This window comes from Melopsittacus undulatus, chromosome 6 (assembly GCF_012275295.1).
Source record: "Melopsittacus undulatus isolate bMelUnd1 chromosome 6, bMelUnd1.mat.Z, whole genome shotgun sequence".
NCBI classification, from domain to species: Eukaryota; Metazoa; Chordata; class Aves; order Psittaciformes; family Psittaculidae; genus Melopsittacus; species Melopsittacus undulatus.
The window spans coordinates 32,271,189-32,298,405 of record NC_047532.1 but is presented as its reverse complement, the minus strand read 5'-3'; the positions used below and the strand labels follow the sequence as shown (position 1 = coordinate 32,298,405).

The 27,217-nt window shown below is 37.3% G+C and overlaps 1 protein-coding gene across 1 annotated transcript in view; it reads left to right on the top strand.

The window, feature by feature from the left end:
• SLC9A9 (solute carrier family 9 member A9) overlaps positions 1-25,329 on the top strand; it is a 195,908-nt gene extending 170,579 nt beyond the window's left edge. Inside the window, exons 15-16 of the mRNA XM_005147023.4 lie at positions 20,277-20,382; positions 20,900-25,329. Of these exons, the coding sequence (XP_005147080.2) occupies positions 20,277-20,382; positions 20,900-21,106 (313 nt within the window). The 3' untranslated portion in view covers positions 21,107-25,329. The remainder of the gene's footprint in view (positions 1-20,276; positions 20,383-20,899) is intronic.
• Positions 25,330-27,217: the final 1,888 nt, after the last annotated feature.

Below are 27,217 nucleotides of genomic sequence, written 5' to 3'. Positions count from 1 at the left end.
AGTGCAGTAAACACTCAATATACCTAATTTATGATTGAATTATTTGATTTAGGTTTCAGTAGTACAGCTCTGAATACAAATGTGCCCTAAACTAACAAATTAAGTAGCAAAACAGCAAAGTCTGAGCATTTTAGTACGTCTTTGGAGAGATGCCAACATTTAATAACACTAACAAAATAAATAAGCTTTACAAACAAATTAATTTTTTGAAGGTAACTTCTGTTTTGCACTGACTTCTGGTGTGGATAGATTCATCTGTGCACACATACAATATGGGGATTCTGTGTCTTCACCCATCAGCATGCTATGCCTTCATCAAAAAATCTAATGTGAACAGGACTCCAAAAGTTTCTCTCTGAAACAAGCTGGACAACCTTTTACACCTGTTTTGCAAGCTATTTCATATGATTGTTATATAGATTAAATCCTTCGAATCAAAACCTGAGACTAATCCTGTGTTTTAGGTAATATTTTTGCAATCTCTCCCTGCCTGTAAGCAAAGCTATTTCATTAATCCTTTAATCATATAAATGAAGTTTAATTACCCAGATAGAGAATGTTTTTAAATGCTTCTGAGACTAGGTGGCATTTGATCATGTTGGTTACAAATAAGGAAGGTGTTTACTCCATTTTAAGAAATTATTTAAAAAACAAATATCACCACTCTGAAGGAAGGAATAAAGTGAACTCTGCCTGTGACACTAACACATTCTCACTTGACAAAGGTTGTGACAGGTGTTTATCAATAGCTATCTTCTGTCTTTAGACCATGACAGACAGTTGCCAAGACCTTTTATTTGCTAGGCACAGCTCATGTGCATCCAGCACCAGCCTACACTCTTGTGAGAAAGTATTGCACTCAGCTAGGCTAATGTATTATCACACTTTCATTAACACATAGAGGTTGTCTGCTTACTTTTTTCCTGAGATGTTTTTTTTTTACTCAAAAATGCGAACAGGGAAGGGAGTCTGAAATTTGTTTTCCTCTGGTTACAATTTTTTGAATCCCACTTATTAATTCCCCAAGATTTCCTAAGCCCAAGCACCAAGACTATGAGCTGTGCTAGAAGCCATATGACAGCTTGGCTTATGTTGTGCTTTTATCAATTGAAACCAAATTTTCCACAAAGTCTATGACACAACCTACTTCATCAAATATACAACAGAAGGTGCATGAAACAACTTGAAAAAAAAGGTTTTATCAGTTCTGAAGAAGCTGAGATCAATACTTTAGTTAGACAGAAATCAGGTTTAATATTATGCTATCCACAAACGCTGAGATTGAGTAATAAAAAAAGAATACAGTCCTTAAGCAGCTCTATCACGCAGATCACGAAAATTATGGATTTAGTGTGAGGGTTTTTTTCATACTTCACAACTCCATTTTATTTTAGTTTCTTTTGTACAAATTAATTTTCTACCGCCACTTTATAAAACCGTGCTTTCTTTTGTTCTTTCCCAGCTTTCATTAAATTTTGCATATGATTTAAAGTTATAGCACCCTTGTAAACACAAGCCTTGCTAACAAAATTATGAATAATTCATAGAAGTTGTTAGTCTGGGGACAGATATCTGAATGTTATTTTATTCTAACATCTCCTGGGAGTGGGACAGGTAGAGAAGAAGCAAGCAGTATCCTTCAAACCCTAGGAAAAGCAGCTGTGTACAGTGGGTTAGAATCTTCCTTTGTGTCTTATAGAGCAGCAATAGCTTCACCTTTCAGCAACTGCTGCACCAATTGTGTTGCTGCAGTGCTTAAGAATAGCTGATTAACACAGCTAGTTCCTGACCTCAGCTTACATCTTCCTACCACTGAATCCCTCACATTGCACAAGGTGAAATGAATAGAGATTCACCCCAACACTTTGCATGACAGAATAACTCTAGCTGGTAACAGGTACAAAGCATACAGAGGGGCAAGGAGGAAGAGAGCATGATTTGGCCCTTGTGAAGAAATACCTAAGTTCCAACACCATGCTATTAAGGAATTTTCAATTTCCATCCCAAAAAGATAACTCACATAAGCAGCTGTGATTGACAGGAACATTCTATCATTCATTGTAGTCTGTTTCAGGATCTGATAATCAGTAGTAGAAATGAGAGTATTAAAGCCAAAGGGAAACTAATTTTGAAGAAATCAATCCTGCATTGGGTAAAATGGTACTGAATAAAACCAAGCTCAAAGACAACAAAAAACACAATATGGGGTTTATTGCTATTTGTTCTTTCTTCAGGTTTGAATAAGGTTTTTGTTAACTTCCTCTAGTTTTAATTTTGGTCTTTAAATGAACAATTAAAAGCATATGAATGGGCCCTATTTTAATTTTCAATCTCATTTTATACCTAAAGTTTGGGGGGAGGGGTATGAAGGAGAGTGTGTGTATAATCATCATGATAGAAAACTTCTGCACAATATAAATACAAAATCATATGCTAATTTTTTTAATCATAATTTCTGTACTATTTGTTTTTAGAACCTCCAGTAACAAACCAGAGGCTCTACTGTGCTCAATACTGTACATAAGCCAAACAAATCTTCCACACATCTTATAGGGCAATAACGTGCAAGAAAGAATGCCATAAAGAGATACAGATAAAGATATAGTAGGAAGTTATCAGACAGTGTATGACAGCAAAATAGTTTGGGTATTGAAGGAGTGAGTGTAAAACAACTAATTTGGTAAGCTTCCTTCCCCAGTCCCTCCATCTAGCTTGCCTGACAGACACCCAAATGCAAAATTCATCCAGTTACACCATTCCTCATCCCTTATTATTACCTCCTAATCTCTCAATGCTTGTATAACTTATACTGTGCAAGTCCAAAAGTATATGTACAATAGTTTATCTTGGCATCTCAGAGACAAAGATCATTAGTGCAGGTTCAGAACTGGAGGAGAGAGGAAAGTGAACCACAGGTCTTTCTAAAACAATCATTCCTTAGCAACACAGGGAGAGAGGAATGGGGGAGTGGAGAGGAGAGGGGAAAGAGGGGAAAGAGGAAGAAAAGAATTTAAAATGGAAAATTTTTATAAACTGAAATAATATAGCTATTTTACTACCTTCCTATTTTCACAAGAGTACCATGAAGTAAAACTTCAAGTATTTTATAACACTATTTAAATTATAACACACTATCTAGTCTGAGTGGGGTGCTTTTAGGTAGCACTAAACCACCAATAAGAAAATCAGATAGTATTGGTATTATGTATTTGAGTTTTTTGCACTTTGTTAGGCCATCCCATAATGCTAGCAGACATACACACACACAGAGTGACCTGTTGCTAGATCTTAACTTAGAGTCAAACTCTGCAGGTAAAGACCATGTAATGTAGAGTAAACTAGAATGACTTCATACAGCAGAGCCACAGATATTGCCTGGGAGTTGGGAACTTCCAGCCTCAATCCGTAAAGGAATCTAAGGAGTATTTTTGGTACTTTGTTGATGTTAGGGGCAGAATTTGAAGCTGATGTAGCTCAACAGGTTACAGCTAAAGACCAAATGACTCATCTTGGATTTGTCAGTGATAGAATTGAGACGCAGGCGACTTAAAGTACCTGACAAACAGCATTTCAAAATGACGCTAGGTCTGTTCAAAGTTCTGTCTCATCCTTAAACAAACATAGGAGTCCAATTCACCCATTCAGATAAAGTTATTGCAACCATAAAAGATAATCTGCTGTCATATTTCCCTTCAGGAAAAAAAGCCCTCTGCTTGCCTCAAGGTAATATAACATTTTAAGACTTTGTCAAAATGGTGAAGTCAAAAGAGTGCTTTGATATTAGACCTTACTGTGTCTTAAACTCCTTCCACTTAATATGTCATGGGCTACTTTCAGTTTGCCCACCTGACAGTGTTTACAGGAGAATACCTCAGTGACCCAGAGTGACAGGAGTGGAAACATGCACTTCTCAGGCACCTGTCTCACACTGTCAGACAGCTTTACTGCAAGTGACAGTCAGCTTGATACTACGAGAGAAATAACTAGAAATAAAATATCAAGGAGGGAATTATACAGAGAGGAAGTGTAACAATTTTATGGTTACTAATATTCACAAACACAGCAAAGGATATTCGTGCATTATTACAATACACCAACACCTTCCTATCATAGAATCATAGAATAGTTTGGGTTGGAAGGGACCTTCAAAGGTCATTTAGTCCAATCTCCCTGCAATGACATGAAGATCTTCAACTAGATCAGGTTGCCCAGAACCACATCCAGCTCCTGTGCTCAGATTTGTCTTGGAATAAGTGCATTCAGCAGCAACTGTGGCTCAGTTCCCTGCTCAGTCCTTGAATTCCTCCATGCATACCATTCAAAAACCGTAACTATGAATCATATATGGTGACTTTTTTACCCATAGATTTCCAAGTGTTTTATGAGATGACTGACTTTACCACTAACAGAGACTAATGTGGCAGACACGTCATCTTTGAAATTACACAAGTTCACCAAACTGTTCAGCACTGAACACCAAAATATCATCATGTCTCATAGTATTAGCACAGGGTCCAATAATGACCTCCAATAGTTTAAGACAACAGTTTCTAGCCACAGTTTCTAGTATTATTTCAGTGTTGTTTTCCATTACTTTATAAAATGGTGAAAGCCTCCAACATATGATTATGGAGAACAGTCTACAGATTTTTGGGAAATACGTTTCTCCTGCTAGACAGCATCACTGAACAGTAACTTGGCTGGAAAAATTTTGAATTTTAAGGGTCAGGCCTTTCAATTTAAGTTCTTTTAAAGCACATTTTTCTGGAATTTGTCATTTACAATTGCTGATCAACAATTAATTTTCCCATTTTCATCTTTGTCCTGGTAGGAAAAGAGAGATCATTTGCAATGCAAAAAAAAAACAAAACCACATAATGACTGGTAAATCTTTTCTTGCACACCCTGTAAAAGTATTTGCAAAGTAAAGGTAAAAAAAGGCAGTGTACCTCTTCAACAGTCTTAATCTAAAACAGCATTTGAAAGGAAAATATGTTCAGATGGCAGATTCATATGCTGTGTGTAATGAATTGGGTCTACTCATCTGCAATACCATTAACCTAAACAAATTTGCTTGAATTAATTCAGGAGTCAGCAAGTAAAAAGGATGAAAAATCAGATCAGGCATTATACAGCAACTCATTACTTTGTTCCTTAGGACACAAGTGAATAAACAAAAGTCGAGAATTTTCATAAAATTTCTCATAGGTCCAAATAAAGTATCCTGTACACAACCCTACAAAAAGTATCAAATAGGGAAGTTCAGACATTTGGAACAAAATTGCTGCATAAAACCTAGGTGGTGCACATATAAACCCACATTAACCAAGATTAATGAATCTTTCCAGTGAGCCATAAAACAATATGTGGAAGCCTGTTAACTTCATATACTGTACATCCATTCTTACAGAAGAGAGCAAAAATCAAAAAGAGCAGGAAAGGTCAGAAGGATAAGTTCTAGAGAATCCCTAATAGTATTATATATGTTGGACATCTGCCTAGCTGCTCTTATTATTGCTGTAAGGCACATGAAAGACGCTTCTTTTTGACCACTGCATAAGCACATGAACACAAATACTAGGAAACGAAATACAACACAGATATTTGCGAACAGGCCAAAAGATTCACAGCTGTCTGTTCCCAAGACTAGGTCCTGAGGCACACACCATATAGCCTCTCTCCATTCTTCAACACCCTTTTTAAGATGACGCAAGCTGGCTGAATGGAAAAATAATTTCTTATCTTCTAATGCATACTATTGCCTTTTGTCTCTAGAATATTGCACCATGAGGCAATGCACGTAATATGCTTTACTTAAACCTATATATATATTCAATCTGTTATTTCAACCTTGCCTAGCAAATCAGTTATCAAAGATAGATACTGGTCTAGTCTTATCTTATCAAAGATAGATACTGGTCTAGTTTGACACAATCGGCTTTTGTTAGAAAACACATTGCATTTTGTACAATTTTCCATGTAACTTCATGTCCTTAGGTTACCCTTTTCCTTCAAAAGGTGTTCAAAGACTTGGCTTCATACTGAGGTCAGACTTATATAGCCATCCTTGGCCCAAAATATTTATCATTTTCTGTCCTTGACTATTATCCTAGGTCAGACAAAACTGTATTTGTATATATAGTTGGACCTTACTTGTGCTGATCAAATATTTTCCCTCATAACTCTTTTCAACAGAAAAAGCAACTTTCAACTAAATAAAAATGCCCTTGCAAAGTTCTGACTTTTCACTGAAGTGCCAGGCATCTAAACCCAGAAATATTTTCTGAGCAGAGATATTTATTATAAATGTTAGTTTAGCATCTCACAGAAATTTTGAGTCCCTCACTCTGATCAAAAAATGCTTTTATGGATATGCAATAGTCAAGAACCACTGTGACAGAACCCAGAATAACACCCACAATTATACTTCAAAACAGAAAATCATAATTGAGGAAGGGGCAGACAGAGCACTCTAGTCTGTAATCTAGAGGTATGTGTGCCAAATGGCAGAGGGAACTGCTCTATTGGTGTTCTGGAATAAAGTTATTAGCTATAGAAGAAAAAGATATGTTTTTTAGTAAAGGTATCATAATCTCTCATCTGGGTCATGACAATGCCAAAAATGCGGACAGATGAAAGGAAACTGCGCTGCTAAAGTGAAACTAATGAGAGGCAACTTCGTTTAAGTCTTTCATGATACCGATAGCCACAAATCATCATACACTACCTGTCAACTACTGCTACGTTATTAAGCCTTCTGTATAAGTAGCTAATTAGGTTTCTGAAGACCGTACCTAGTATCTCTCTCTCAAGTCTCACTGACCCCAGGAGATAAGCATCTGTCCCTGGGAAAGAAACTGTCATGGGCAGAGGTGCTCACAACACTCTACCCCCACACAGCTTCCTTCTTTGCTCCTGTTTTTCTAGGCCCAGGTATCCCCAGCTGATCACACACAAGTTGTCTCTGACTCTTTAGGGAGTAGAGGAAGTAGCACCAGCGGCCAGGGAGTAAAGAGGAAAAAGCAGTCCTTCTCCAAGAGAAGCAAGGGCTGTGCAAAACACTAGGATAAGAACGGGACAGCACAAGAGCAAAAGACAGGATAGAGAGAGGATGGTCCCAGATATCCAGGGTGATACAGGGTCACACAAAAAAACTAGTAGATACTGCCACAGTCTGGCAAATTTACTACCATTCACCAGTTAAATACATTTGTCATGATGATGTTTGTGAAGATTGAGTCTAGTTAACATAGACTACGTTAACATAGTTAACAAGCCATCTTCTGTGACAGTACTGAAGGTACCTGTTGCCTGGGACACCTACTCTGTGTGACACCTGTAACAAAATAAACATTTGTCCCTCTGAAAGCTGTCTACCATTAATCATATCCTGGCTGGGATAATGTTTTTACTATGCACCATGCTGTGCCTAGCCAGAACATACCAACAGTTCTGCAGAGATAGACAAATCTCTCAACTGGTGTCCATTTCCATGAGATCCTTAATGTGATTTGGAAATAATTTTCCAGAGTAGTCCATTACTGTAATTGTATTCATATATATTTGAGACAGGAGTTTAAAAAAAAATAAATAAATAAATCAGTATTGCTTTAAATCTAAATACTTTGCACACAACAATTTTCTCAAGATCCTAAATGAGTTAACTGCCCTCTATAATCTGTTATTGACAAACTTTAAGCTAATAAAAATAATTGAATACAAAGCCAATACAGCATTGTAAAACTCATTCAAGAACCTAAATACTTATTCCACTGGTAGAGAACAACGAGGAGCTTAGATGCTGTGCTTCCACAGTATATTAGCAAGCTAAAGAGCAGAGCTAAGCAACTAGAAAGGCAGGGTTTAGCAAGTATAGTGATATATATAACCTAGGACAACCAGTCACTTAAAAATTAGGAAAATAAATACAAAGAGATGCTTAAAGCTTAAATATTTCTAATATACTAAGCCAACTATAGTTCCAAAGGGAAATAAATTCAGTGAGCACTTCTATGATTTTCCTAGGGTAAGAAATGCTTCTAAGGTGATAATTAATTGAATTCATAAAATTTAAATTTGAGGCTGCACAGGGCCTTTAAAACTATCAAGTCTGAACTCTGGGACATCAGACTTAAATTTCATCTTGCATTGATTTGAGAAACTTTTGTGATCTAAAGGATACCAGAAGTTAGAAAAGCATCCATTCCTGATGATATGATACCAGCAATGGAGAGTTCATTGCTTCCCTTAGGGATATATTCCAGTGCTTAGTCACTGTTAAAACATCTGGTTTGTGTCTTTTAGCACAGATTTAGCTTATTGCCTGCATTTATCTTTTAAAAATAAACATTCCAGTATCATGCATTTTTCCATTAAAAAAAACTTCAAAAGTTCATTAAATCACTTTATTTTTAGTATTTTGGGGGAAGAATGAGAGGGCTCCTTCTTTCTTATACGTTTCCTAGCTTCTTGGAAACCACTTTAAAACATGGACCACCACACTGGGCATGGCATTCCAGAACTGATCTCGCTAGTGTCTAAATACAGAAGCACTGGCACACCACTTTTATTGTCTACTCACTGTTTGCATGCATCACTTCCCTCAGAGATCATGGGAAGTCTTGGCACTACCACCTACAAGCACTGCAGGAATCTTGCCCTCCTTGGTTATTGATTTTCAGGGATATAATTGGAGCAAATATGTTTTAATGAGACCAGTTTACTAGGAAATCAAGGTATGCCCACATGAGTGCTATGTCCTCACGATTTAGTCCTGCATCATCCACATGTTTTATCATCAGAGATTTCACAATGGTGAAATTATCAAATATCAGATTTTCTACTGACCCCTCTAAAACCTGTCATCAACAGCCAAGCAATAATTTTTAAGTTCACTGAATCAGAATAGGCTGTACCTCTGGAAAAAACAAACAACTAAACCAATTCTATGTGGGAAAAAAAAGCTGTGAAAAAAAAAGGAAATAAATTGAACATAACTTCACAAGGAGTTAGGCTTTTGAATACAAATCAACTAAAATGTGAAGATATTTTGAAACTAGCCATCAGTGTGAAATCTGGGCAGCAAACAGTTTTTAAATCAGATCTGGATTGGGAGTTGAGTGGAGGAGTTGCCAGAAATGGGAAAGGAAAAGAAAAGCAGTGATCTCAATGAATATGTTTATTAACAAAATCACATTAATGGAACAGCTACACTTGCTTGATGCACTGTACAGCTGGCATTTGTATTATGAGTAACTTGTGACAAAAAGCCCAATAGCTGACCTCTCCATCTAATGGAACACAGAGAATGAGAAAATCTCATGCTCATTCATGCTGCACTGTACTTTTCCCCACCTCTATTATTGCTTGTATTTGAGTCAGTGCCAGCATTGGTACATGTGCACAGTATACTGTGCCAATAAATAGAATAAAATGGTGTCAACTTAAACCAAAAATATCTTTCTTAATCTGTTTTCAGAACTTTTCACTGGAAACAAACTGTTAGACATGAGGTAGGCAAGCTTAAAGAAATGGCTTAGCCTCTCTGAAACTGGTGCCTGACCTGCAACATCCCTAATAACATGTGAAAATAATCCATTAAAAAAGAATTACAAAAGCATTTTATACTTTAGCCAAATATAGCAATGACAACATTAGCAGAGCACAGCTTTCCTCCTACTGCAGCAGATCTATTATTTACCATCATGCTGATGTTCCAGCAGTAGATGGAAGAAATAAAATCCTCAAATTACATCTCCTGAGGTTGTACAGAAAAAAGTGGGGGAATTCCCTCACCCACCCACCCCCCCCAAAGGCCTAATGTCTGACACCCCTGTTGCCTTAACTCGCACAACTATAATTGTGTTACAGCATCAGATTTTTATCACAGGCTCCATGATTTCTTCAGGCAATGATTGTTGCACATTGAATACCTGCTTTAAAAATCATAAATCTTCTTTCTGCTTGCCTGAAAGTGAGTGCCCTTTAATTTGATTAAGCTCCCACATTCCTGCAGAAACGTAGTAAAACAGGAGAAAAGCTTATACATTCTCCTTGCAGCTTCTTATGTGGAATACCATAGCTTTGCAAAGCTTTATCCCCTTCATATCTTCACTCTAGTAAAAAAATATTTATTTTTCCACATATGCACAACTATATTTCTAACCAGCCATAAAAGTCATTTGTCACATTTGCAGAAATCTGTCTTGTTGACACCCTACTCACCCACCCTACAACATCATGTATCTTCAACTTCCTCCATGACGGCACGCTGTCTTCACTCAATGTCCTTCTCTGTAGCATTTACAGGCTTCCAGGAAAGCCTTTTGTCCAGTTACCCCCCTCCAGACTCGTACGGTGACGGGGCAGTGAGCTGAACTATCCTAACTAGAAGTCTAGTGCTAGCTTTTCCTATTTGTTTTATATTTTATAAACTTCTCTGGTGATCAAAGGGGAGTTTGACCTCTTTCAGTATGTATTCTCTGTACTGTTACTTTAATCTGCTCCTAAACAAAATACCCCAGTTTACCTACACAGAATTTTAAACTGTAATGTTAGGATACATACCTCGCATTTATTTCACTCCTAGCAGTACAAAAGCTGCTGCTATCCTTGTTTAGTAGTTTCTTTTTCCCTAGGTTAGCTGCCATAGTTGATTATACTCAACTGTTCTTTGCATTGAAATTCGCATGCTAACTAGTCTGTCTCTGGTTTAAGGCATCTTTACGAAAGGAAAGATCTGCCTTGCCAGAAGGCTGCTTTCTTGGGATTATAGCGGAACCTATTTGGGTGCAATGTCTTCACTTCCTCAACACGGAGCCCTCCTCTTCTTGATGTGCTTTCTTCACAAACCTATTAGGATTTCTAACTTTATCCAGCTAGCTAATTGTGCTTATGGTTTACACTGGGAAAAGCTGCTGGAGAATCTGAAGATGTAATCTTTGGACCAATCTGCTCACAGGAGTAGTGATTCTCAGAGCATATATTAAACTAAATAGGCTTTCTATTAACAAAGTTTTACTAAAGCTATTCTTCTCTCAGTGGCTCAGCTCAGCATAGGCAGATTAAGAGACTGCTTTTTTAAGTCACTCCCAGCACTTCTTACTCATTACTTAACTGGTCAGAAGTACAATACATTACTGAGTAAAACACTCTTCTGAAAAAGTGCTAAACCACATCCTGGTCTTGTCACAGGTTTTGAACCTACTTCTATATCTGAAATAAGGGTTGTTGCTCACAGCTGTACAAATAAACAGTAATATATTTTCATGAGCACATTATATATGTTACCCTGTTGCTGGCAGCTTTGTCATGGGCTTCACCCAGCACAAGTCACCTTGGCTCCCTGCTTTTATGTTCTATAGGGATACACATATCTGTTTGTACACTCATACTGGGCCAAGAGTACAGTTCTCTGGCCTATCTTCACTACTGTACCAATCAGTCCTCAAAAAAACGTTCAGAATTCATTTTCTTTAGAGCTACTGTTCTCCTTTCTGGCATGACACCCATCTTCTTATTTACGCTTTGTCTATAATCTTCCAATAGAGGAAGAGAGATTCTGTTATTTTTTACACAGTTGACCTTTATTTTTGTCTCATAAAAGATTCAGTGAATTATCACTTTTGTTTCTTTGAATTTGTTAGCATCTTTGAAAGCATCAGAAGGCACATTGTTCATCCAAGCCTTCCTCCAATTTCATAGCTCATCCTTCAACAAAATTGTGCAACAGTAGCTCCTTACAGGATTTTCTCATAGGGGATCATATGCACCTTTATAACTGAGAGCATCTTCTGATTCTTTGCAATGCAGAAGCTGTAGATTTGTCAAAAACAGTCTCCACAGATCTGTGAACTATTTTAACTGTTATTGTGCAGCTGTACCTATGTAATGATGAAATATCTGACTTTCTGAAAAATGCCAAAAATTATTTTCCTATTTCAGTATAATTTTGGTGCACTGGCTTTAACTCTCAATCCATGTCACCAGAGGGCCATTGCAAAAATATTACTCCAGCTGTTACTTATAAAGTTGTAGCAGCCACTTTATTGCTTTGTTTTCACTGTAATATTTTTAGTTTGAGCCAAATGCTGCCCTTCTTGTTTGGGAAGTCCTGTTCACATTACTTTCTCACTACCCACTCCTTTCCCCATCCTCCTGGTTCTCCTCTCCCAGGGTAGAGACACTGCAACCATTGCAATTCTCAGCACCTGTCTTAGTAGCTGCAAGCTTATTGTACCTCATATAATTTATTGATTAGATGTTTTCAAAAGCTCTATAGCTTTCACTTTATTTGGATCAGACTTTTTCTCTCTTCCTCTCTGATGCAATTGAAGTAATTCATCTGATCAAAAATTATTTGCACATGTTCTTCATTGCATTCAATCTTTAAAGTCTACTATCCCTGCATCTTGCAAATTATTAGATTTGTGGTGCCACTGGTATTAGATTGTCATTAGCAAGGTGTATAACTGCTGCCAGTCCTTGTTATTCACATATCTGTTTTCTGGAATGCTTTTCAGGCAGATGGTGATGCCAAGGACACTCTCATGAAACAATCTTCTACAGGGAGTGCAGAAATCCCTACCTTGCTCTTCTACATTCATTCTCTGTGCCAGTACCAGGGCTGAAGCACTTTATACAATGAACACACTTCATGTGAAAAGCTTGAAAGTGTTCTCATCTCAGGCAGCTGGCATCAGAGCCTTTTTTTAAAGGCCTTAAGGGTCTATGCACAGCCAGGTTACACCAGGGTTCGTCCTTTCTAATACAATACTTTAACTTACTAATGCCAATGACATCTCCAATTTTGTATCATGCTAAAGATGTACCACATGCAGTTCATTTTCTGCAGGAAAAAAAACTCTATTGGGTAGGCCAGTTTTGCAATGTCCTGAAAAATTTTCTATGCCTTCAAACATGCCAGGAAATCTTTAAATTTTCTCTGAGGTGAAATTTCTTTTTATTAACTCCATGGTCATTCAGGTTTTCACAAGCTTAATGATTTTAAAGTTCTTGTTTTTGTTGTCAGCTTTGGTGCCATAAGTATTACACAGAAGTTAACATGACCTTTTATCTTTTTTTCTTCTAAATATATTTAATACAGTATTTCCTAATTATGAAAGTGGATGCCTTTCATACACTTCTAGTTTTCTTGGTATGGAGGAGGAGGTGTTTGGTTTCCTATATTTTGCTTCAGGGGTCCTACTTTCTTATGTCCTGAAATTAGATTAATTTCACCATATTTTGGATACTTAATTATGAGCCATCTAAGACTTACCTAGTTGTTCAGCCTCTTCTATAGTCAAAATAAAGGGAAATAAACTCATCCTAGTTTCAATTCCTTTCATTTAACTCCAACACTGCAAGATAAGAATAACTGCCTTGGCATTTGGCCATTTCTCTTTACTGATGAACAAGTAAGACTGGTAGACTACATTTCTTTCAGATATCCTACAATAAGTTGTTTGATGATAGGGGAGATTAATCCTACTAGTGTTGTCAACCTTGAGTAACACTTACTTCTTGGTTGGGATTTTATTTGTTCACTGGATGGTCATTTTCTGGTTATTATACAATTGTTGCCAGGGAGGTATTTTCCTCTTCACTTTAGCTGCCTTGCATAGTCTGCATCCTCCAAAGCTCTTTGACATTAATTTGTCAGACATTAGTGCCTGTTCATACATTAATTTTGAAATTTATGTGAGTATTCTTCTATCCTTTGGCTTCCCCTATACTTTGATTTTCAAGAGTATCTTCATTAATCACTCATCAAATTATATAAGCAAGTCTCCATTTATGCCTCAGATTTTTTCTTTTCATGGAGGTATTATATTTGGGATATAACAGACTTCAAATAACTTCAGGAAGATACCTCGATTTTCATCTCTGCTTCAGTGAGCTCACAACTAGAAGACCATGGTCTGTAGATACCCCAGACATTTTACTCAGCACATAACTAGAGAAAAGCCACTTCTCTGCAGCTGCTTATGTATACAAAGATCTAAGATCAGTTCTTTTAACTTCCACCATTTTGCCCACATCTCTACAATGCTTCCAGTTTCAAAGTTGAAAGCAGCAAATTTTTAGCCATATTCCACATAAAAGCCAGAGTTAATTTCTTGGGTCTAACATAACATCTGGCTCAAGAATCTGACAGTCAGACAGGCTTTGCTAAGGCTGCACTGAACTTGTTCTTATTACCACTGATTTTCATCCACCCTCCCCACTCTCAGACATGAAAAAGCCAAACACAGAGAGAATTAATCTTTAAAAAACAGGGGAAGTGGAAGAAGACCTGATGATTTGACTTTGCAGGACTACAGTATGATTCCATTTACCCTTGGGTGTTTAGTATTTAAGTTACAGAGTAGCAGGATTTTATTTTCATTTTTTTTTATCCATTCCATAAAAAAAGAAAAAAGCCACAGGGAGCTAGAGCAGAATTTACTAGTAGCAACTGCAAGTCAAAAATACTATTTATACCAGATTTAGTAATATCTTCTCAGCTTTCTCCATAGGGCAGATTAAATTATACTTATATGTTAAGTGACTTTAGATGTTATGGTCCTTACAATAGCATACCTGTTATTCTAACAAATCTAATATAACCACGCCTGCACTCTTCAACCAGTCTACACTGATCACTCCCCACCCTCTGAAGAAAATTCCATGGTACATCAAAAAATACCACCCTCTCTTGCACAAGTCAGGAAGAGAATCCGCTTGAAAATAATCTCCTTTTGGGGGCAATTTTATTCTGCTGTGCATGCACTTAAAACCTGGAGATGTCTCTGTGCCTCTCCAGCTCAGTCATGCACACAAGCTGTTATATAAAGTCACCAAATAATCTCAGTCAGCTGCTAGCAGGGGTCAGCCACATGCAAAACTTAGCCGGATAATAAAATGGAAGTGTTTGTTCTTTAGACTATCACATAGCTAATACCATAATCATTCTCTTTAAGAGACAAATAGAAGTGACATCTTTTCTTTGATACTTTTCTTACGTACAAAGAGTAATACGAAACTCATAAAAAAATAACAAACTCAGACTTAAATAAAAATACTCATGAAAGGACACTTTAAAATAAAAGGCTGCAAACCTCAAGAAATCATAAGAAAAATTTCACAAAGGATCCTGGGAATTATGAAATGTACCTCTTATGCCTACAGCAGAAACATCACTCCTAGCAATAGAATATTAAATATGTATTTTTAACAAATGTGTATTAATAGCAGAGTTTGAAATAGGAATATAGTCTCTGGGAAAAAAAATCACTGTATGCAACAGTAAATATAATAGCGTGAGCATATTGGCAGGAAGGGAGGATGGGATTACCTTGAGTCAGAGCCCCCATTATGCAATGAGGCAAAAGGCAAACACCTCCTGGGCCAATACAGGGCTCCGAGTTGAAGCAAAGCTGCTATATATATTTCTAACAGTGGCCACATTATCTGTCTTGTTGGGGGGTGGGGCAGGTGTTTGCTTTTGGGGTTTCTGTTGTTGTTGTTGTGGAGTGTTTGTCATTGGGTTTTGTCTGTCCCCATCCCCTCAGCTGCAAGTTATTTCTCTTACTATTATACTCCTCAGCAGAGTCACAGCTGGATTAGGAATCAGTTCCTCCAACAGAAGTTAACCTCCTTTAGGTCTGATTCAAATAATCATGATGTTTCTGCCAGACTTTTTTTTTCTATTTTAACATGTTACTGCCATTTTATCAAAAGGATAAATATTGATTTTTACCAACAGTGCAGTTATTGATGCTTATTGGCTATAAGAACAGAAATTTCGAGATTCTGATTTTTTCCGTTCTAACATGACACAAAAACTATTTTGAAATCTCAAAATTTCCTGCATAATGGAAATCCTAAATGTTCTGCAATATGGCTAGTGACAGTAGTGTTTCTCACCAATATTACTCAATACTTGAAAAGTCTTGAAAGTTTCCATCCCAGAGGTTTCAGGCAACTGGGTTATTGTTAAACCCATTGCACTTAGAGGAAAAACCTCATATTCAATCCTGAAGATGCCTGTTGCCATTTAGCCTAAACTAGATCCCACTGTGAAACTGAAAAATTGGCTATTTGTACACTTAAAAAAAAAAAAAAAACAAAAACAAAAAAAAACCCACCAATTTTCAAGAGCTAGATTGAACATGCTGTACACTCTCACAGGCCCTCTATGAATTGCTCAGCCTCATCAGACCCATCAAAAATCCTGCCTGTGATTTAGCTAAGCTACGTTGCTCAGACACTTGCCAACTGTCTTGTCTGCAATGGCGTTGCCTTCTTTGCTTATTGTTGGGCAGGATAGAAGAGGACATCATATGGAGTCAAACCCAAAAGAGATTGAAGCTGTACATGGAGGGGGTAGACAGATTTACATGTTGAGTCTGATGTCAGTGAGACAGGATGGGAGAGGAACTATGCCTAGCTAGTGGCAAGGGAAGACAATCTGCCTGGACAAAGGGATGCTCAAATATCAATGAGAGTACCCAGAGTAAACATTTCTGGGCATGTGAACTGGGAGTGGAAGACTACAGATATGGTGAATCAACGGGAAAATTGTTATTTGATTAAGAAAGTAAGGCATGCTAATATGCCAGTAATGCAAACTAAAATTTAGTATAGACTAAAATTCTATACATGTGCATATACAGGCATCTGGAATTCAGTTTTTCAACCTAGAAGTGTCCTGGTTTTGGCTGGGATAGAGTTCATTTTCTTCTTAGCTGGTACAATGCTGCTTCTTGTTTTAGTCTGAGAATAATGTTGATATTGCAGAGATGTTTTAGTTTTTTGCTAAGTAGCACCTACCCTGACCAAAGACTTTTCAGTCTCTCATGCTCCACCAGTGAGGAGGAGCAAAGGAAGCCAGGAGGCAGCAGAGACAGGCTAGTTGACCCAAACTAGCCAAAGGGGTATTCCATCCCAGAGCACATCATGCCCAGTATATAACACTGCAGCGAGTTAGCCAGGAAGGACTGATAACTGCTTGAATCTGGCTTGGTATTGGTCAGTGGGTAGTGAGCAATTGTATTGTGCATCATCTGTGTTTTGGGTTTTTTTGTTTGTTAGGGGTTTGTTGTTTTGATTTGGGCCTCTTTTGGGGGAAGGGAAGGTGGAGGGGGGAAGGTGTCAAGATTTATTGCTTCCTTTCTATTTCCTTCTACTTGTATTATATTTTACTTGTATTTCACACTTATTAAAAACCATTCTCATCTCAACCCACAGCGTTTTACCTATTTTCCAGTTCTCTTCCCCATCCCACTGGGAGAAAGGGCAAAGTAAGCAGCTGCATGGTGCTTAGTTGCTGTCTGAGCTTAAGCCACAACTAGAAGATACCACGGTTTTAATATTAATGTTTAACACAGTATATTACATAGTGTAGAAGCTGAGATATGCAGATGGGCTGCTTGGCCGATGGAAGCCTGAAGTGCAAATCTAGAAGTGGGATGACTGATGAAATATATTCCTGCTATATTTTCCCTATCCATGATTTAGGAAGGCATGAGTTTACTTCAGCAGTAATTTATGAGTTATGCTGAGGTTTATACTTAGTTTCCTCTGATTTTTAAAGCAGCCTTAATGTAAAATTTACCTTTTTCTATTACACTATTTAAATCATTTCTCCATGGATATGCTGGGAGATGCAACCAGAGCAGCTGGCATGTGATAAGACTTCTTGCCAGCCTTAAAATGCTATAGACCCAAGTCTGATATTCTTTTGAAATGCCAGCACTGCACATGGATTCAAATTCTTCTTTCATGCTGCACTGAATGACGTGATTATGCCTGTAATACTATAAAGCAACTGTGTCAATAATAAGGAGGAAACATTTATGGCATAGGTTATTAAAACAACAAAAAATAGGGCAGTGGAATTTAAGTCCCTTTAGCAAGCTGAATAATAGCTAGTTAAGTAGGGAATAAAGAGATAAATAATTTATTACAGAATCAGAAGCATCACAACAAGCACAAGAAAATTGTCTTTACATTAAACTGGATCCCAAGAGGCTTCAAAGCAGAAGCATGGACAACACACGATGAATGTGTTAGAGTACATGCAGAAAAAGGGGAACTGGAGGACCTACTGCAGCCCAAAATAAAGCCATCACTCAAGAACACCAGTGTACACATATGGCAAGAAGTAAGCACACCGGATGTACTAAAAGTAGTGGTGTCTCAAAAAAATCTGAAGACTACTGTGGTGGCTAAGTAGACTGCCTGTTTCAGCATGCACACCCTATTCCTATCCGATCTAGTGCTGGCCTCCATGCAAGCACAGGAGGAAAAGAGGACTCAAATTTTTACTGTGAGGTGGAAAAGCTCATTACAAAGTTATAAGGCACTTTAGCTTAAGACCTATCCCCAAGATCATCAGGGTAAAGGAGGAAGTGTAGAGGAATATTCATCTTCAGTTACTTGTTCTGGAAGAGAATAAAAGGACAGAGCAGACAGAATTCAGTATGATCATACAAAACTTCCATTACAAGCCTGTATTTTTCAGGCTGGGTCTGATAATTCAGTTCAAACAATCCAGGCTGTCTGTACTAACAAAGACAATACTTCCAAAGATTAAAAATCTGAAATTAGGCTCCTAATTACAAAACCAGAAATGAAAGTATGTTTTTCTAAAATGCTGAAAACAACAGTTATGACAGCTTTCGCATATAGCTTTTAGTAACAGTTCTTTACTGTTGGGCACTTCAGAGGTTTCAAATAAAATTGGGAGTTGATCAGAAAAGGATTTTTTGGTTTGATTTTATTCTCTCAGAAGCAAGAGGATCTAAACTTTCTAATCACAATGAGACCTAATGAGATTCCCACCCTGATCATCACTCTGATAAGAATTTCTATTAAAGTATTACAATATTTTTTTTAATTCACACTAACTCAGTATGAGGCCTTGGACAAAGGAACTGCACAATTTTCTGACAGATTCAATTAAAAAAAAATTAAAAAAATACACAAATACTGTAGAACCACACCAGATACTGTAGAACTTACATGGCTATAGCATAGAGGGTAGCAGAGCAAGTTGTTTAGCCTTTCAATCTATAACCAAGATCATGAGGATATATATTTTACATAGCATTTCTCAGAATACAGAATGTGTACTTTGAGTGAAACAGTGATACCATAAACAGCCAATAAAAAAAGGAGACAACAGGAATGGTTAAGACACACTGTTAGTTATTCAGTATTTCTACAGTATTGATGCAGAGCTCTAGCCACTGCTCAGTTTTACATTTGTTCCCTCCTTCTTTAAGAAGGCAGAGAGAAAGCATGAGGGAGAAAGCGCAAGAAGGCAAGCAAGAGAAAGGAGCAGGGGAGAGAAAGCAGGACAGCAATCAATAAAGCAAATTTTCCTTAACAGCAAAAATAGCTGACAGACTTGCTTCCTAAGAACACTGAAAATTATTTTGCAAGTAAAAGTAGCAGAGAAGATAAATCAATTTGAGGAACTCATAGGAAAGTGGTTATTGACAGTTATGAGGATGATATAATTGCTCAAGATGAGCAGGTTTTTTCTTTTATTTCAATAAAGCACTTCTGGATTAAAATACTGGAAAGAAAGGTGCAAGACAATAGCTTAAAGCCTGTTCCTAACATAGTAACATAATTTTATAGAAAGAAGCATTGATGTCTGAAGTGTAAAATAAATACATTGAATGCGGAAAAGCCAGGATTGCACATAACTTATACACACTCCCAGCAATAAACTTATTAGCCAAAATATACTTTGCGTTGATTTTACAAAAGGTTGAGTATGTGTTTAAGAAAGTGTTCACTACTGTTCTTACATAAAGCAACTGATACAGTTGCATCTTACTTTGTTTCCTGTTTAACACTTACAGCAAACAATAGATGATAATAGTAAACAGGATAATCTAGTACACATTTCCTCTCTTCCACTTCCTACTGCATTTACGTATTCCACAACACATCTCCTTCAGCCATTCCGATAGCCTTCAGAATGTAACACACTTTGAGCATCAAAATGTTTGGGGGTTTGTTTTGTGGTTGGCTGTTTGGTTTTGAGCAGGATGAGTATTTTTTTTGCTTGGTTTGGTGTGCAGATTTGTTTGTAGTTACTGAAAAACGTTAGACAACTCTGAGGACAGGTGAAGGTATGCAGTAACAGATGGGTAAAGAGATGGTATTTTCTGTTTCCATTCAGTTAGACAATTCCCTTATTTAAAAATTTATTTCTTTGTGTACTAGAAAAACGTAATAATATTTCTATAAGAAATATTCTTTAACAAACTTTACAGATACCTAAAACCTATCTTAACCCATGCTGGTCCACCACTTACAACGACATTACCTGAATGGTGTAATCCAGTTGCCAGGCTTCTGACCAGCCCCAGTGCATATGGTGTAAGTATCCAGTTTGCTTAATTGTATTTAAGGTGTAATCCAAACTCTGCCATCCTCAATGGAACACTTGGTAAACTCCCTTTTCCAAAGCCTATTACTTTCAAGGCTCATCATTACACAATCTCTTCAGGGTCATGGGTAAGAGGTCTCAGAAGGTACAGTGCTACATTTTCAAGAATGGCCACTAGTAAAGCAAGAGATTCAAATATGAGTGACATATTGAAAACAACTGAGTCAGGAGCTTAAAGTATTTGCCGTATGAGTGATATTTTAGCAGTGAAATTATATCTTTAATATCTGAAGGGTAGATAATGTTTCTCAGCACTGCTGGAAAACAGAATATGGTAAGCAATTGTTTGTTTTAAATCAACATCAAGGTGGTAAATTAATACCTGAAAAAATAAGCAAATAACGAGATGAAAGTGGAATTGCTTTAGAATTGTCCTCCATATAAGCTTTAACAAAATTCCTCCTCAAGAGTCTTCCTTCCACTGATTTTTTCTTTGTTTGCATGCAGGATCAACTGAAGGATGATGACACAGATTATATCATAAATAATGATGAATTGACTGAAAACTATGAATCATCTGCTCACATGCCAGTGTGGGACAGAACAGGTTCTACCCAGGCTACAGGCAAGGAAGATATTCATGAAGGAGACCTAGGATTAGGAGGGTACAAACTCCAGCTTGAACACACTGCACATCAACCCCAGATGAATTAATTAGCATGAACAGTGTAATGTTAATCACAAGAAATAAGACTAAAACAAAACAATAATGGGTGCTGTTATGTGAACATGAAGCTAGAAAATGTACTAAGCACAAAACTCAAAGAAAAAATAAATTTTACCAACTAAATACCTGCTACCCCCAGGTAAGGGTTTATCGTTATCCCCTACCTGCAACAAGACTCAGGCCTTCCAACTGCAGCAGGTTTTGACAAGAAGATGCAGGCATTACCAGCCCACTAAATTCTTTACAGTCTTGTCTCAGTGCTTGACTGTATCATGCCCCTCACATGTACACAGACCTCTGAATGTTACTTACAGACTTTAGTCAGCTGGAACAAAGATCTTCCCAACATCTTCATGTTCACACGATGACAGCACTTTTACAGCTGTTCCTGAACGTTTATAAGGAAGAAGCAGAAGATTCTTTGTCCAATGAGTATGCGAACTAAAAATATTTAAAACATGCATAGCAGCACCTCAGTCTTGACAGGTTAAGCTCATAGCATAGACTTTTCCTGACAGACCAACATTTCCTTTCTAAATGCACTTTATAGCCTAATCTATCTAGGGTTGCACCAGACTGCCACAAAGTGAACACTGGTAGTAGAAGACATTGAAGTCTATGCAATCAGCAACAGACACCCTCTTATTGCTGCACAGAATGGGCATGACCACTATTTATACAGCAGTTATTCCACATGGCATTTGGCATGACTGCCTCGCAGCACACAAAGCTTACATGCTGGGAAAAGTTTTATTGGTTGTTTTTTTTTTAGATGACTTCAAATATATACTTCAATTTAAGCAGTCAACTGTTTCAGGTTTTATTGCTCAAGGAGAGTTGTTTCTCATCAAATATTTCTGCAAAATAGCTATATCTGAGACTGTCTGCTCCGTGGATGTTTGTCTATCTATCTATGCAAGGCACTCAGTATCATGCTAGTGATGAGTACAGTGAGCATTAGATATAGAAAAACAGGGATAGCTTAGGTGTAAATGTATTAGTTGTGACAACTGATCAACCATTACATACAGCTAGCTGCCATATGCTATTATTAAGCTTTAACACAGATCAGCTTCTGCACACATCAGCTAAGCAGTGCGAATACAAGGACAAAGCCATGCTTCTGTTACTAGAGCATGTGCCTTTTTTCACTGCAGAAGCTTCAACTAGCTGTGCATGATAATGTTCCTACTAAGAAAGTTAAAACATGAAGAATTTTAAAATAAGGTCATTTTTAATATATAAAGACAATAAGCAAGAAATTTGAAATCTATAAGAAAAAAAATCAAGCCATCTCCATGAATGATCATAAAGCTGAATAGGTCTTGATTTCCCCACAGATGGAAACTGAAATACAAGCTTAAATATAATCAAGTTTTAGTCATTTTTTTTTCCAGGCTAATTAATTTCTGGGTGATATGACTCTATAACAGCTGTTTTAAGCATAAATTTGAATACTGGAGTTCTATATGCTGTTACAAAAGATCAGAAGCTTAAACTGGCATTTTATTTTCCCTAAACACTAATCAAGTAACTTCAAAGGACCTTAATCCCCATGTAGTTTAAAACAAATAATATTCAGGCATGATCACAAATTCTGAAAAGAACTAATGAATTTCCAGCTCCCTAATTTGCCTTGTTTAGCTACATGAGGTTGGAAAAAAATGCACAACAGGCTGCAAGAAGGGATGGAGAATGGATGAGGGGGTAAGGTTTTACTGTGTAGTACTGTGCACCTTAGAGCATGCAGTAAGAGTAAGCAAAGGTAACAGAAAGCAAAGGAAGCAGGTAGAGACATGCTGCAGTGAGGTGAGTATGTAGCAACACAGTGAGAAAGTATTATCATGGATGAGTGCTAACAGTACAGATTTCAGTAGCCATAGTTTTCCAAATCAATCTTCAGAAGTTTTGCATGCATGTCACTGGGCTTCCTAAGTTCCTTAGGAAACAGAAATCCTAGTCCTTATAGTGCAAATCAATAAACTGCTGCAGTATTATGAAGATGCTAAGATGTTTTTCACAGCTGCTACATGAACTGGAAATAACAAGCTCTTCACCAACAGTTCTGCTTTTAGATTCTACTCTGAAATGCATCCTGTAGCATACTATGTGGGTTTTTTGCTGATTTATTTATCGTGCCTATGTCCAAGATACTCACACTTGGGCAATGTGACAAATTGAGAGCTCTGGGGTCTGAAATTCTCTGTTTATCAAAAGAAAAAAAGTCTGTAGTGAGTACTTTCCACACTGTTGTACCTGGATGCCTAAAAGGGCTACTTTACTGAGTAAAGAAAGTCATCCCTTGCAACAGAAGAGTGCATACTTAACATCTTCACAGGTCAGATTTTTATGCTAAGACTATCAAAACACTGAATCAATAGTGCCAGCAAGATGGATATTTATCAGCTGGGACCATGCTCCACAAGCAGAGTACCATTACCTCTTAGTAAAATTAGTAACTTAAGTTGCAAGCAAACTTGAAACTTGCACTATAATGGCAATAAGTCTCAATTATCCATTACAGTATTCAGCCATGCCATTTCCTAATTTTAGGATATTCTCTTCATGACATGCAGATTAAGAGTTAAGACAGCATTAGAACAGATGATATATTTGTATTCAAGAAGAAATTACTTATAACTAATAATTCTGCATGACTGTTTAAACAGAATAATGGATGTTAAGAGAGGCCTTTAATGTTAATTTACAGTTCATACGCTAGAAATTTAAACTACTCAATATCACACAGTGTTTGACTGAATGTGCAAGTCACTCATGATAAATGTGAAGCCATTCTTCCTATCTGAGTTAATCTAATAAAACACTGAACAGAAAATTAAATGTAAAATAAGTTGTCAAAACGTAGTGACTGCATCCTCAGTATGAAGGCCAAAATGTTAGGAAAGATGGAAATCTGCAATATTGCTAAACCTTTCAGGTTCCTGAAGTAATAACTGAAATGTCATACTGAACTGCAGAGAACATTTGGCTAAGGTTGGAAGCAGAAAAATGAGTCCTGGCTATACTCAGAGCCAGTCCAAAAAAAAGATGCTGTACTAGAAATATCAGGTAGCTATGATAACTTTCACAGAGAAGTGCAACATTTTTTAACCTCACTGAAAGCAGGACCCATTGTAAGCAAACACTTATATTGCTGTGTTAAGAGCTCAAACTTGTCCATATTAATCACATTAGCACTATCTTCAACAAACTGATCAACACTGTACATAATTTAGGGGACTAAACTAATTGCACCGAAGCCACAAGAGCAGTTCACACCCTTTCCACCTAGGAACTTACTCATGTCCCTTACTGGGCTGAGGATAGTCTGTACAACAATCTTTCCTTTTGAAAGCTGGTCTGTTTTTACTATCAGCCAGCAAATAATGCTGGGCCTGGAGCACCCCAATTGCCATGTACATTTAGGTACAACACAAATACAGCAATATACGTAAGTTTTAGATACACATGAGCACTGCACATAGGCTTTCAAAATTCTTTGTTTTCACAGAGATTTAGAATTGTTGGGATACAAATATTAATTATGTACTTCAGAGAACAAAAAAAGATACCCCAAATACCCACTTTAGATATTGGAAACTACTTCTTACACCAAAGTTGTTTTCCCCTACTTCCTTCTAGCAAAATGGATAATAGCCCTTTACAAAATCTTAAAGCAAATCAGTTCCAAGCATTTTAAATAACACAAGCAAATTCATCTCTGGCAATATAATCCCAACAGACATGAGTTCTTCTCAATGAACTATAAAAGACTTATCAATATTTTTATTTCATAAACAGTCTTTCAGAACTTGAAAATTCTTCAGTTGATCCACATTTCCTAGGCAAATGTTAGCTTAGCCTATAGCTTATTAATCAATTTTCCAATATCCAGAATTCCAATAGCCAAAATTCCAATATCAGGCAATTTTTAAGATCATGAAATCCCCTCTGTCCTTTAGCTCAGTGATTAGTTTTTATGGTAGATATTCCTCTTCAGAAGAGTCAAACAAAACATCTGAACATATTTTTTCTTGCATACTGGTTTGTTTGGTGATGTTTGGGTTTTTTTTTTTTTTTGTTGCTTGGGGCTTTTTTGTTCAGGTTTTGGTTGGTTGTTATTTGTTGCATGTACTTTTTTTACATCATAATCACATACTAGAGTGCAAGTGCCTGAACAGTATGAAATAAAAATTTTTCTGCCAGTGTAGTACTTGTCTTTCTCTTTATTCATCCCTTTCAAGTGACTAAAGGAATAGGATGGACTAATGCAATGATGGACATCAGCCAAGCGAATATTTGCTTCAACAGTGGTGCAAGTCATACTTTCAGATTTAAACAACCTACTGGACATCCTGTTGTGTATTAAGAAGCACAGACAAATTCTTCAAAAAGCAAAACATAATGTCTTTCAGCTCTATTGTGTCAATCAATAGCCCAGGTTTGTCTTCTCCATATGAGAAGCACAGGGACTTTCTTACAGTTAACCCAAGGTATTTCAAGTCTCTATCTCCAACTTGGGCTCTGTTCCAAACAGCCTCCTGGCACCATCAGCAGCTGTACTGCTAAGAAAGAACACCAGCCAAGACTGTCTCATAGTTCCATGGAATTCCACAGGAAAACCCCACAGTCTTCATGTTTCCAATTACATCCTTCCAGTTTTCCCACTGTTAACAACCACATTGGCTTCCTCCCATGCCATCACACCCTCGCTCTGAGCAGTCTTCCCTCTCCACACCAGAGGAGACAGCAAGTGCTGCACAAGTTCTGCTGCGTTACATATGCAACAGCAGTAATTTGGCTCACAAATAAACCTTTTTTTTTCCCTCCCCACAGTGTCAGAGCACGGACAATGTTTTCCCACCTAATTCAGTGTCACTGGGCAACATCGTTCCCTTACTAAAATCAGATCTGTGGTACAGAATAAATATTGTTTCAGGCCTCAAAGAATCGCAAATTCGACAGAGTACAAGTAACGTCATCCTTCTGAGGACTGGGCAGGGCTTGAAATTCTGGTGTCAGAAGCAAGTAAAGAATACACAGGAGTGTTTTCCAGCTAATGTTTCACATGATACTTTACCACATAGCTGTTTGCCTCTGGTGTGCTACAGCAAAGGCAGGTGGACATTAAGAAACTATTGGTACTTTATATGATACGTGTTTGAAACTAGAGAGTTCACTATGCCTAACAATCCAAACACTAAAAGATATAACCTTTTGCCATGACATCGGGCATTATGCAGGCCTAGGACAAGTCATATCAAGTGACTTGAAATGGGATAATATCCCACAAGCAACATGAGATTTCTTATTCTAGAGGTACAGTACCTTCTAGATATAACCCAGTGCTTTATAATACATGCCTGACTGGAAATCAAAATAAGACAGATGATTTGGAGAAAACTCCAGGAACAAACTTGCCAACAAAGTTTTCAAGCTGACAAGCAGGTATCTTTATTGCGGCGCCGGGAGACAGGGGGGATAACTCCTCCTAACATGTGTCTCCCTATTGCTACACAAGCCATCCTTATATAGTCCCTGGGCATACATACATATTCATGAGGCTACGTATGGATTACATCATTTTCCAGAAAGCTCCCTGCATGCGTACAGAATTGCGGTGGTGGTCTCTGAGGGTCGTTTACTTCTTCCAACAGTCTTCATCACTTCTGGCAGCCTTTGAAGCACGCGCAGTAGATGCTTATACCAGTTTAATTGGTTCGTTAGCACCAGAGACATAATAATCCTCCTATCCTCCTACTTATCAATGAGTTTACCCATAGCCTATCCTGGACACCTGCTATTCCCAGATACTCCTTATCCCTGTGTCCTGTTTTTCTAGACTGTTTTTCTTAAGACCACATCAACTATAACAATTTATCTTGTGCCAGTATGTTCTCTATCTGTAACTCTATTTTTTTCTATGTATTATGCACCTCAGTAATTTTCCACTGCTACTGTTACAAAGCCATTGAACTTAACATTGCTTAAAACTAATTCTAAAGGTTTATATATTCCATTTTGTGTTCCCCTTGTTTCACAGAAAAGTAAATTTATTAATGAATGATAAAAGAAAGGGGGAACAAATGAAGAAAGAA